The sequence below is a fragment of the Tachypleus tridentatus genome, chromosome 3 (assembly GCF_004210375.1).
Source record: "Tachypleus tridentatus isolate NWPU-2018 chromosome 3, ASM421037v1, whole genome shotgun sequence".
NCBI lineage: Eukaryota > Metazoa > Arthropoda > Merostomata > Xiphosura > Limulidae > Tachypleus > Tachypleus tridentatus.
Window position 1 is genome coordinate 22,330,938 of NC_134827.1, and position 14,176 is coordinate 22,345,113.

The 14,176-nt window shown below is 31.9% G+C and overlaps 1 protein-coding gene across 4 annotated transcripts in view; it reads left to right on the top strand.

Annotated features, from left to right (window-relative positions):
• LOC143246517 (insulin-like growth factor 2 mRNA-binding protein 1) overlaps window positions 1-14,176 on the top strand; it is a 62,944-nt gene that overhangs the window by 41,898 nt on the left and 6,870 nt on the right. For 3 of the 4 annotated variants that reach the window (XM_076493348.1, XM_076493344.1, XM_076493345.1), the window contains exons 3-12: window positions 3,865-3,971; window positions 5,502-5,568; window positions 5,923-6,096; window positions 8,077-8,163; window positions 8,643-8,685; window positions 9,068-9,162; window positions 10,122-10,238; window positions 10,754-11,183; window positions 11,497-11,583; window positions 13,004-13,132. In XM_076493348.1, the coding sequence (XP_076349463.1) occupies window positions 3,865-3,971; window positions 5,502-5,568; window positions 5,923-6,096; window positions 8,077-8,163; window positions 8,643-8,685; window positions 9,068-9,162; window positions 10,122-10,238; window positions 10,754-11,183; window positions 11,497-11,583; window positions 13,004-13,132 (1,336 nt within the window). The remainder of the gene's footprint in view (window positions 1-3,864; window positions 3,972-5,501; window positions 5,569-5,922; window positions 6,097-8,076; window positions 8,164-8,642; window positions 8,686-9,067; window positions 9,163-10,121; window positions 10,239-10,753; window positions 11,184-11,496; window positions 11,584-13,003; window positions 13,133-14,176) is intronic. The other variant, XM_076493346.1, reaches the window with a different exon arrangement.

Here is a 14,176-nt window from a genome sequence, read left to right on the forward strand (position 1 = left end):
GAATTAATCCAAGTTAATTCGACCATGTTGACCTCGGTTAAAAATCTGGTAAGCAAAGGAAAACATTGTTAGACCTAAAAATTTTGCCGATGGCGCAGTTTGAAGTAGTGTACCATTCATATATAATTCTGGCTGTTTTTTGTGTTTTGTCGATTTCGTAAAGACTACGAGTTCTATTTTTGCTGTTTATTTTTATTCTATATTTTTGACAGTATTCAGTTATTCTATTTAGTTGCGGTTATATGTTAGTGGCTGCTATCGTGGGTGTTGCGGCACTTTTCCAGACTGCCACATCTGCGAACTGTGAAGAGAATCCATGATTTGGATCCTTCAGTGGCATATTGTTTACATACATGATGAAGAGTATAGGGCTAACCACCATTACCTGAGGGACACCAGCTTCTGGAGATCGAAATTTGCACTAAGGGCCATTAAAATGAAATAACCTAACTCCCAGAGAAAAATGTCAGCCGCTGTAGTTGTAAGCGTTCACAGCAGTTAATCTAAGAAAAAATGCACACCTACTTAGTTGCTTTATAAAACGAGCCCTGGATTTTACATGTGGTGATTCACAAGTTGTGAATAAATTACATACTCTTTGGAACAAATTAAATATTTTAGGCATTGCAGGCGTCATTATATTTGTAAATCCAGTACATTCTTTTTGATGCTGTTAATGTAAATATCCGTAATTTTACGAGTCTCTGTGATGTAGATTTAAACCGAGTTGCATTAAAACATGTAATCAGGATAATTTCACCAATTAATTGTTCAAGAGTAATATATGAATTAGAATAAGATCGTGTATTGGTATCAAGTGTTAAATACACTTATTGGAGCTTTAAGGTTGTTCGATTAACCATTGACGAAACAGTGCAAGTACACAAGCGTTATAAAAGTAACAATCAATCTCTTAGCATGGTTGATTAGGGGGCTGCTGACTGGCTGGCTACCTTGCCTTTTATCAGTATTTCTTTGGCTCCTTAGGAGGGACGAGAGTGTCAACAGGCGACACAGATACTTGTACAAATTGGTATGAGTTAGAGATTATGTTATTTGGACAACTATCGCTCAAGATCACACTGAATGATTTGAAAGGGCCGTATAGTATACTTTCTGCTCTCTTTTCAGTACGGAAATGCATAGAAAGATTCATCAGCCATTTTAAACTCTGTTAAAAATCTGGTAAGCACAGGAAAACATTGACATGAATACAAACCATTGTAAATAAAAACTTATTTCTTAACACGTTCATTTTTTTGATTACATAATCTTTCCAGAATCTGTTATTTTCGTGTTTGCTTCAGACTTGTCTGTTGGATATTAGTGTGCTCAAATACGAAGCACACAACAAACTGACTGTGAGAATGGTCGTCTTTAGCGTAACAGTTTTTTCACGTTGAATTTCTCAAAATACTTGTGTGCCTTTTGTGCTTTTTTTTTTTTTTTCATGTGACAGCCTTAAAGCTCGAGACCACTGTTCATTAAGTTATCTACTAATCTTACAACACCACAAACAACCAACGTGGAATAGATTATCTAACATAGTGGTAGGCCTTTACCGAAATCTGTTTGCTTAGTCTCCAGTAATCTTACCGTTACCACCAAATACAGTACCAAATCTCCCCTGTGTAATAAAGAGAACCGTGACAGTGGAGAGAAGTAACTGGTTGGAAGCGCAGAAAAAGCGCGCGCGTATTTCGCCAGATCATCTCCTAAGCTTGGTTGACTTAGGTGCCTGAAGTCGCTGTCCTTGATTCGTGCCAAGTCATTCTCTGCTCTTGCATAGAACACTTTACGTGTGTATTAAAAGCTAGTAGTGTAACACATTTCTTCAGAGTAAATGCTTGCGACATGAAGTGACTGACACCTGTACTTTTTGAATACGTGGATGGTACGTCAGTCGTATCTTCTTTTACATTTTGTGTAGGTACACATCCTTTATATTGTTGTGAATAGTGCTGACACTTGCGAGACCGTTGCAGTAATTATTTTGTTTTGGTTGTGATGTTCTAATACTCTCAAAAAAGACTGAAATATTGTGAGAATTACAATGCTTAATATTTGTAGTGATGGAACGTCCACGGAACAGTTTATAAACATTGCGAGAAATTTAAGAAACTGCAAACATGACACTACACTGAACTAACTAGAAAATACAATACTAGTGCTTAAATGTTGGATGAGATTATGTGGTTGATTTGTGATTTTTAAAATAACAGTATAAAAGGAAGTAAATAAGGAATGGCATTTACACCGTCCTTACATAATAGCACAAATACACAGTAGAATGTTAACAAAAGTAGGATAAATTAAACCGTTGTGATGTAGTGAAATGTTTAACTTCGTGTATGTTAATTGTCTGTTATATAGGGGTGATGCAAATGTCATCCTTATATTTATATCCATTTTTGTAAAGTTTTTTTTTACTTGTTTTTTTAATGCAGTTTCAATAGACATAGAAAGGCTGTATTATAAATAAGTTATAAACACAATGAGGTTCCAACTGTAATAATTATTAAACTGTTAGTATTGGCCGGTAATTACTGTTTAACACTGTGTCTTAGCTTTTTAAATAAACATTTTCGATAAAGCTAAATTTAAGGGATAACATCTTTACACTTGAATTATGATTAAAAAATTACTAGTGGTTAAGTTTGAAACTACGTCACTTCAGTGTATATGGACGGTACCATTGTTTCCGGTTTTGAGTAATAACAAAAAGAAAACATGAAATTCAAACACACTTACAGACATTCCCAAGAATTGTGACTCGTTTAACATCTGGATAGTTAAACACTAGTAAGTATTGTATAGATATGTGACCTGGTGGATATTTAAGAATACAATCTTGATGGATAATTCGGGTCATTCCTAAATAAACAGTACTACCACCTGTCTGATAAAACTGGAACTGTTTTTTAGCATTATAAGGAGAAAAATCTGAAAGCTGAAACGTATCGGAATATGAAGTGATTTATTTATGTGCTTGAATTTAGTTTCGGGCGTTGCCAAGGGATAAGTGCGAGTTGTGAAATTAAAGGTTCACGGCTCGCATCCCTTTGGCGTAAGAACTTTGCTTCGTAATTCTCGGCCGTAGATGCGTCATAAGTGACGATGAACCCACACTGTTTAATTAGAGTAACCAAAAAGTTAGCTGTGGGTGATGCTGACAAACTGCCGGTATTTTAGCAAGACTGTTTTATCGGTTCAGATTACAGACTGCTAGCACACATAATCCTATACAGTTCTGTGCTAACCTCCTAAACAACCAGTCAATCAATTACCTATTCCCTGCTAGTACAGCGGTAAGTCTACGGATTTACAACGTTAAAATTAGGGGTTCGGTTCTCCTCGGCGGACTCAGCAGATAGCCCGATGTGGCTTTGCTATAAGAAAACGCACAACCAATTACCGACTTTAAACCGTTAAATAGTATTGAATACCGTTTAATCATTCCAAAAACTAGTTACGATTTCAAACTGTCCAGAAAACAACCATATCTTGTGAAGATAGATTGGGTATTCCATGCCAACTCACGTCGGACTTCCCAGTTCATATCTTAAATTTCTTTGAAACAAAATTTAAGCAAAAACATCATTTTGATTTATTCAGTTATGCAAAATCCTAAAGCTGTACAGTATGGCTGAATAAATCACAATGAAGTTTTTGCTTGAATTTTGTTTTCAAGGAAATCTTTGACACATAAACTGGGAAAACTTTTTTATTCTTTTGAATTGACACGGAATGACCCAGGTTTAACAAAGATTTTATCATTTAAACGAATAACATGATATTCTTTCGACTTTGTCCCCCTTTCTGTAAACGTTTTATGGTTACTGTATTTTGTTTTTCATGTTGCAGGTCTCACAGTAATAAGATCCATGTTAGCAACATTCCAAACAGTTTTGAGTGGGATCAAATCAGAACACTGTTGACAACATTTGGCGAAGTTCAGCACTGTGTTAAAGGTACTGTGATAAGCCACTTGATTCGTTTGTCCCTAAGAAGTACATTAATAATAATAAAAAAACATTCCGTTTCTGAGACTTACCCATGAGAGGGTGGGATTTGGGTTACATTTGCTTGGTCATTTATATTTTTGAATTAGCTCTGTTCGACGTTGATACCGTTTTACTTTTAACCAGTTTTACAATAACCAAACCTTCTGTTTAGGCATAAAAGAGGAAACAAGTATTGAAAGGTTTAGTTTCATAGTTTATTGTGGAGAGCAATGTTTGTTTGTTTCGTGTATGCTAAAGTAATAAACGTGTTATTTTGTAACTGTATAGAATTACATAAAATAACTTGACCAACTTATTTTTTGCGGGAGGATTTTTGGATATTTTACTGTGTTGGTGTTTCATGGCATCTCTGACTTGTATTGTGTACCCGTGGAAATTATTATTATTGGGTGGATTTCAAAAAGAAGGCAATCTTTAAATGCTTCGAAGCTGTACATTTTTTCGGAAGGTTTGAAGTCGTATATTGTGAAGCTGAATGGAACCATTTATGAATTGTATAGTTCCAAGAAAAGGGGTGGGTTCAAAAAAATTAGTTATTTACGAATTTAGAAAATTTTCCTAATCATGGAATGAAATCCATAAATTTGACACTTATTTTGTAGACACCTAATGCGGACATTACGTACATCTCAAAGCCGGAAACATCTAATCATACTCGCAAAATTATATGCATGATATGTAGAATAAACAAGTTTTTCACGAGCAGTTTAAGACCCTCTTTACTGTGATATGGAACGATAGAAAAGTAGGTTGGGAGTGGCTGACCTGAAATTTAAGATGGTATTTTAAGACGCAAGCCACACATAAAACACAAATTAAAAAGAAAACATCTTATGATTTTTGATGCCTTTTCCCTGTCATATGAGGCAATGAAATTTCTCGTACACTGTCAACGTTCACCAATGAGGTTGCACACATTTTAAAAGTGTCTGATTTATAAGAAAACTGAACGTTTTATACACACACAGTGAAAACTTAGTGATTTCGGATACTTGTGTAGAATGGAAATTAAAATAAGCATATCAAAACATTTTCAACATAATCTCCAGATTGCTAACAGGTAATACTCAGAAATGTAACTTATTAAATGTTAGGGTTCAAAAATCAAACTCAATAACGGATTAAAGTGTACGTAGCATCCGATTTTACGTGCGTTATGCATGATTTCATTTTGCTCAGGGTTAACATTAATCATATATGTACATTTGGTGAAACTAAAAATCAACCAGGCAAATCAATTAATCTAATTTAATATACATCAACTTCCTACTTATAAAGTTTTTAGAATACTTTTTATAGACAATGTTTAGTTAAAAGATCTTTTATCCGTGTCTATTTACATCATTTAGATAATTGTTATTCGCTACACGATTTTTGTTTCTTGCTTTGTTATTTTAGATATCTTGTTTTAAGAAATAATCCATTTTACGCTGCTAATTAGCAGTTATCTCTAACAGGTTCACTTGTATCTTTCAGGCCCAACCAAATCTGAAAACTCGTATCATGTATTTGTAACGTATCAAACATCAGATCAAGCACAGCAGTAAGTTTATTATGAACAGAATAATTAATTCACTTTTGATTTTGTTACCATAATTAGTAGTCTGCTTACTGATAACTGTGTGAAGCTGTTCCTTCACTTTGTCAGTATTTGTATATTTTTCTAACTTTTGATAATGTGTAGTATACAAGGAAAAAGATGAATTAATGTGAGAAAGTTAAAACAATTGAAGTATTATGTTGGTGATGTAAAACAGCTTCTACTGTAATATCAGTTATACATATTTCAAATTAAACTGGACTTGTATAGGTAATGTTTATGAAGTATAATAGGTTTCATTTATTTTCTAAGATTGTTTCTTTCACTCTTGTCCTTTTTTTTTTTTATTGTTCTTAGAGCTTTCACCGAACTGAATGGATATGAGATTGAAGGTTTACCTTTAAAAGTAGATTTTGTTATGGATCAAGGACATGGAAACCTTGGAGGTCGCACTAACAGAGGTCTCTCCCGATCCTTTCCTTACTCAGGAAATTCTCCTAACTCTATGCGTCCAACAGATTTTCCTTTACGGTAATATTTTCCTGTGAAAGCTGATTTTTGACAGCTTTTTCATTTCTTGCAAAAATTTGTTTAAAATACATTTCATGACAAAAAAAAAAGGTTTTACATTCTACAGGGTGGCCCGTATGTCCCTACCCATCCATATATCTTATGTATCCAGTGTATGTGTGTGCTGTCCCTCATTCTTGCTGCATAATATTATGCGACACCATGTTCTGCGAGACATTTTCCTCAACATAGCAGGGGTTATTGTTCCAAATACTGCAGTAACAGCTGCCTTCAACTCATCATTAGTATTATAACATTGTGTAGACACAATGTTAGACACAGTGTCCTTTATGTATCCCCAAAGAGTTATCACATGTTGTACTTGTCACAATACGCTCTTCAAGTGTAAATGGACTTCATCGGCCACATTTCTCTGAAAAAAACAAAACAAATTTATAATACGTGCATAATTGAATATAACATAACATGTGGATGGGTAGGGACTTATGGGCCACCCTGTATAATGTAATCATTGTAATATTTAAGAACTTCTACAGAAATAAGGTTTGAGGATTTTTCTTTACATGTAATAAAATGAATTTATTGAGCAAATTTTACTGACATTTTATCTCAAATGAGTACCTATTTTGACTACTGTATTCAAACCATAATTATATTAATTTAATGATTGTTTGAAGAGCTATTAATAGGTATTCTAATGTTAACATGATTTGGCAAAGTTTAAACATTTTAGGTAGATGTTGCTCTTACTGGCTTCAATGTTCAATCTTTATGCCATTCTGCAAAAGAGGTACAACTGGTAATATAAATAAAATGCACATCAGTGTGAAGGATTTAGATCACTATTTTACTAACACACTGCATCTAAATTTCAGAAAATTTCTTTTGGCTTACCATAAACAAAAATTATGCATATGGCAATGTTGTTTGACAGCTTTACATGATATTAACTCATAATTAGAATCTTGTGAGGTGTTATGTAGCTTGCATTAGATGTACTTCTTCCATTTTGCAATGTTTAAAAGTATTATAACTTAATATTAAGCCTTTCTGCAGTCTGAGGAACACTAGATAATGCTTCCAGTATCTTTAAATAGATAGGCTCGATATGCACTGAAAACACATTAAACACTTCATACCATGTCAACATGTTTTGAATAAAACTTAGTTTTCAATGTGCTTCTAATGAAATTAAGTTCACACATGACAAGTTATATTTAAGATATTGCTGTAAATACAAGGTTTTATTTATTAATATATCACACAAAATCCAGTGAAATTGTTATCAGATGATTACTTCAGTATTTAAAACGTTTTTTAGAAAGTTTTTACCATGTAAGATATACAGTAATGATAGTGTATCAACTGTCATGATAAGTTAATGACAATCTTTTTTGTTTGCTCTGATATATCCTTATATGTTAACATAACAAAGGTTTTAGTGGTGATTTAATTATGATTTTGAAAACTGACACCAAAACCAATTTTTTATCAGTCATTTGATACATTTCTTCATCTTTTGTTTGATTGTTTTTATAAGCGAAATTTATAATTCAGGTTTCAAACTTTTTTGTATTAATTGAGGTTATTTACTGAATTTTAAAAACTTGACAAAAGTTAATTTAACTTCTCTAAAGAAATTTCATCCCTGGCACATGTATTTTATTAACATCTAAAAAATAACAAATTTTTTTAAAATAGCATCTATGACCAAAAATAAACTTTTGTTTTCTTTTAGATTTAAATAAGTGTTTAAGTGATGGATAGAGCTATTGTGTTTATATCTAAGTAATGTAACATGAGCTATAAAGAAAATTTTACTTTAATGTATTAAAAGTTGCATATTGCTTACTATCAGGTTAACATTAAGCATTTCTTTGGTTATATTTTTACTTATTTTACATGTCTTTTTAAATTAGTTTTAAAATCTTTGTTCCTTAATTGAAACAGGAGTAATAACTAGAATTTATTTTCTTTTAGAATACTTGTTTTTAGTGATATGGTAGGAGCAATCATTGGTCGAGCAGGTGGTACCATAAGACGAATATCACAGGAATCTCGAGCCAGGTAAGAAAAACTCAAATATTTGTATTCTTTAAGAATTATATTGAAATACATGAATATATTTTATGACTCAAATTCCTACTGCCAATTAACAATGAGTTACCTTATAGAAATACTAAACGTTACAATTGTTAACTTGAAGACAAACCCAATGTGTAAACTTAACCAGAACATGCTCAACTAAGTTTAGAATTTAGCTGATTTGTGTTATTTGAATAAACAGTTTTTTATAAAGTTATTGAATTTGGAAAATAAATTCAAGTAGTTTTTAAAATTATTCTTTCAAGCTATGAATTTTGAATAGGCAAGGTGAAACAGCATGTTAGTGTCCCAAAAACTGATTGTATTCCATGTTCTTTGTATTTGACTGCAACAAGTCAGGTAGTTAAACTTTAACTCATTTCCAGTTTTCACTTTTGTATAGTCTTGTTCATAAGATAGTCTAAGTTGGTTTGAATGGAATTTTTTCTATGAAATTTCAGAGTTGATGTACACCGCAAAGAAAACGCAGGCTCATTTGAAAAAGTAAGCCTGTATAAATTCTAATATTAGTTTATTATTATTGTTATACATCAATTGATTTATTATCTTAAGACATTTCCAGCATGAGATTTGAACTACTGTATTAACCTTGAGCATTAATCATGCCATACAATGTTTGAAAGTGATAGTATGAAAGAAGTTAAATGGAGGCAGTGTGACAGTTCTATGTAACATGATATTGAACTGTCTTATTGTAGCAACAAACTATCATTAATGCTATTATGCCTTATTAAGACATTTTCTTAAAACATTGTAAAAAGTTGTAGCTTTATTGTGGAATAAGTTAATATTTTTGTGCAATCATTTTAATTTGTTTTATTACTTGTAATTATGGATTTGATATTGATTTAACTTAATGACATAGGTAATTACCATATATGGGGATCCAGAAAACTGTTCATTAGCTTGCAAGAAAATTTTAGAAGTGGTGCAGCAAGAAGCGGAGAACTCTAGCCGTGGGTAAGACTTGCAATCAGTGAAAACATAAGATGTTTAAGGTCAATCATTTCATAAGCTCTGCACATAAAATTTAGATTATAATTGATATTGTACATTAAGATAAAGGGGTAAAAAAAAAAAAAGTCCAGTGAATTAAAATAAGTCAAGTTTATGCTCACAGTATGAGTAAAAAACAAACAGGAAAAAACAAACTTGGATGGATCCAAACCAGATCACTAAGTATGAACCAGAATTTTCGTTCATAAAACTGTTTTGTATAGTAATGTCATTTTAATTGTAATTTTCTTTGAGTTATGAGAATAATTGCTCTTGTATGTAATATTAATTAATTTGAAGAGACTAATAAATTAAAAAAATTCATCTTTGTAATAATTAATAATGATAATAAAAACATTTGCTGTATGAAAGAAAACAAGCTAATTAAAATATTTTTAGTTGCATTTTATTTTACAGCAAATCTTGTATAAATAGATATACAACTTTTAAGTTGGATTAATTAGAAGCTGACAACACGAAAGGGGATGTGTAGTTTCTGAAGAGTTATTTAAACATTACAACTATAAGAGAATACAAACAGTGGATGAGGCTGTAAATAAGGCCAACAGTATTTTGTTTTGCAAATTCAGGTGGACTTAACAGCTGTTCAACTGTCCTGTTGTCATGACATACCAACTGCCATTTTGTTGTCGGTTTGGAGTTTCATGTTGGGATTGAAATTTAGTATTTGATTTAGGTTTAAGACTTTAGTTATCTAGTGTAATTTACACTTTATAACTAAACAATCAAAAAGAATAAATTAAACTTTAAAACTAAATAGTCATAAATACCTCTGTGTTAGTTGGGTTTAAAATAAATGGTGTTTTTACTAGACATGCTTTTTAACTTGTCTTACTTGCAATATACCATGTCAATTTCACAACTAACTTGTCTTTTATTCTAATATAAATTTTCTGTTCCAGTGACATTCCTTTGAAAATTTTAGCTCACAATAACTTGATTGGTCGCCTTATTGGCAAAAGTGGCAATACCATTAAAGGAATAATGGAGAAAACAGACACGAAAATAACCATTTCTAGGTATTAGTTTCATTTTTTATTTCTATACAAAGTATATTTCACTTGAAATTCAAAACAGGAAAGAAAATTGTTTTATAAAGTGATTTTAAATGATTTCAATATCATGATTATGCAGTTCCTGTAACTGTGTTGTGTTAAGTCACTTGTTTTAGAAGTTTTAATATTTATAGCATTGTTTTAAGACAGTACTTGGTGTAATGTTTGCCTTAAAAGGAAATATCAGTGAAGAAAACTATTGTTCTATGCAGTTATGTGCTGTGTAATACTGTTATAAGGACAAAACTGTGAATATTTGTGTAAAATCATTGTGTCTACTAATTATGTCATAGGTTCTGTGGAATAGTATTGTAATGTAGTACATTAAAATTGCATAAAATATATTTATATACAAGAACTACATTTATCTTATCAAAGTGATGCTTTTTGTTTAAAATATACAACATTAATGTATGTGGATGTTTTACATCTTTTGTGAGAATGTCTATCTTTTTAAACTTATGTATTATGTTCTGCAGTGGCATCCATGATGTTAACAGCTATAACATGGAACGAATTGTAACAATTGTCGGTAAACTGGAAAATACTTCTAAAGCTGAACAGATGATTAGTTCAAAATTACGCCAGAGCTACGAGAATGACCTTTCTTCTATGGCTCCACAAACATTGATGTTCCCTGGGGTCCATCCTATGGCCATGATGTCTACCATGGGGGGCCCTGGTTGTCCTCCTGCTTTTCGTGGAACACAAGCCATCCCTCCATATGGCATGTACAACTTGCCTTGTATGCCTCAAAACTACCACCCAGGGTCAGTGTTATCCAATCCGCAAGATCCACGTAAAGAACAAGTGTTCTTGTACATTCCAAATACTGCTGTTGGTGCCATAATAGGTACTGGAGGTTCCAGCATCAGGGACATGATATGCTCTTCTGGAGCCAGTATAAAGGTCAGTTTAACATACTGGTTAACAAAGACTGAGGTTAATTTGGACAAAATAGGTTGGAAATAAAACTAAAATATTCCAGTCAGTATTCAGGAACTTGTGCACTGTACTGATTGGACTAGTCATTCAAACAATGTTTAGTTTAACTTGTATAATCATTCCAACATTATCAGCTAGTGAGCATTAGATACACGTAGCCAGTTATGTCATTTGCTTCTTCTGCTTAGTTTTTAATTAAATATTTGACAGTTGTTTAGATTTCGTATTTTTATGTTTCAATTTGATAGCTTTAGTTTTATTTTATTTTTTCTTCAAGATTGCACAGCCTGATAAAGATGAACCATTAGTAGGACAAACGGAAAGAAAAGTAACCATAATTGGGACATCTGAGTCACAGTGGAAAGTAAGGAGTGTACTTGTACTGTGTGTTAAATATTTATACATTGGATATTTTTGGCATGCTAAATCAACCTTAGCCAGTAGCAAGAAAATTGCAAAAACAGTGTGTGTGTGTGTGTGGATTAATAACATACATTCATAACAGAAAAAAATCACTTGCCCAAAAATCAATGGAACTCCATTTGGACAAAAGTCCATCATGCATCAGAAACTTGCATTTCATTAGAAGAGATTCTTATGCAGTGTTTTCCTAACTTAAACAGTAGGAATGGTGTATTTGTTTATAAGAAAGTAAATAAAAACATTTTATTGTAATTGCTGTAGAGGAAAAACTGAAGTTACTATTATTAGGCTTAGCCCTTAAGAACTAAATATGATGTTCTCTCATTGAAAACTTGAAATACCTTTAAGTTTTATAAAGAATTAGGTGTGGAATATGTCGTTTTTATGAGAAAAAATTATTATGCCTAGCCCTTAAGAACTAAATATGATGTTCTCTCATTGAAAACTTGAAATACGTTTAAGTTTTATAGAGAATTAGGTGTGGAATGTGTCGCTTTTATGAGAAAAATGTTGGGCATTGTAGTACAGTGATTTTCAACCTTCGTTCTGAAGAACACTCAGGTTCCATGGAATGCAAGAGTTCCACACATTCTAATGCATAAATACATACTAGTTGCATGATTGCAATCTAACTACATGATATTTCTATGTTAATATAGTGGGTTTCATAATGACACAAGTCACTGTATTATTGTTTTACATTAGTGACACTAAATACAAACAAGTGATTTAGTGTTGTAAACATCTGTTGTTTGAGAGAACACGTATGGCAATGAATTGTCTTGGGAAATTTTATGCTTTGAACGTGTGTGTGTGGGGTGGCTGCATTGGTGAATTATAGTATTGCAGTAATGACAGAAATCTGTCAGTGTGTGAATTCATGAAGGTTGAGAACCACTCTTTAGTATATGTTTATATGAGAATAAATGAATCTGATATCAAGTTCTGGCAATAACATTACTAATTGAACTATTAAAGGATATTGATGAATTAGAAATAGCATTTCTTAGCATTGGTTTTAGTACAAACTCTTACTACTTGTGTATTTATTGGGATCTAGCAGCACAGTGGTATGTTAGTTAAGTATTTGGAAAGGAAAGGATTGATATGTTTACTATTGAACTGTATGCGAGGGAAAGATTAATCTTCGTTCATTTTCAAAGATGTTCAAGTTCAGTATGATTTTGATTTGTGTTCTTAAATTACTTATTCAGTAATACCTCTGAATGAGAACTGAGTAAAAAAAAAATTCAGGTTTAGAAGACAAAAATGTGAGTTCTAAACAATTATTTTTTTTAACATCCATAGTAGTTGTGTTATTAGTTATGCTTTCAAACAAACTACTTATTTTACTGTTACAGGCACAGTTCATGATCTTCAAGAAAGTTAGCTATGAAGGTTTTGCTGGGCCCCAGGATATACGTCTTAGAGTAGAAATCTTTGTTCCATCGTCTCAAGTTGGCCGTGTGATTGGAAAAGGAGGACAGACAGTAAGAAGCATTCATTATATCAGCATTATTTTTGAGACATCCTAAAATACAACTTACAATGAGTAAAAGTGTAAATGGTAAAATGAACCAAACTGATCATGTATTATCACATTTTTATTTAAAAATAAGTTTGATTTTGAGCAGGGGGGTGGATATGAATAAAAATAATGGTAGTTGGAAAAACAAAATTCACTGCTCCAAGTGTCACTGCTGGGACAGTGGTATGTCTATAGTTACAATACTAAAATCTGAGGTTCAGTTCACTGTGGTGCACACATAAGATAGGCCAAGGTGGCTTTGCTATAAAATAAAATTGGCAAATCAGTTGGTTTTTGTATTATGATTTTTCTCCTTAAATTACTTAAACTTCAATGCCTGAAATTATTTGCTAGAATACTATAATTAACCATAAGTGACAATAGTGACCTTTAAGAATACCATCAGCTTTTTAAACACACTTTTATAAACTAGTTGTGTCGTATTGCTTGTGTATCCATGATTTCTTTAGTTAAAGGTCCATAATAGGATATAAATTGCAAAAAAATGAAAACAACGAAACTATATCAATATTATAGTTAACTACTTGAACTACCATTAGATTAATTTGTGTCATAAGTTTTTCATTCTTTTTACAAAAAGAGATATTATTTTGGTATACTTTTTACACTGACTATTTTAATGGGCAAAATATACTCTACAACATGCTGAAATGTAAAACAATAGTAAATTTAAAGAAAGCAAGTTCATAATGTGTGTGTTAAGTGCATTTAAGTGTAATTGGTTGAAAAGTTGTTAGTATACTTTGCTGACTTGTTACATCAAGCAGTCAGGCACTTGAACAATACTGTATGGTCAGGTTAATAACATATATTCATAACAGAAAAAATTCACTTGTCCAAAGATGAATGGAACTCCATTTGGACAAAAGTCAGTCATGTATCAGAAACTTGCATTTCATAAGAAGAGATTAAAGTTTGTTCAGAATATTTTTATTAAATTTTTTTATAATCTTGTTTGAGAATGGTTCTGAAGAATTGCATTTGT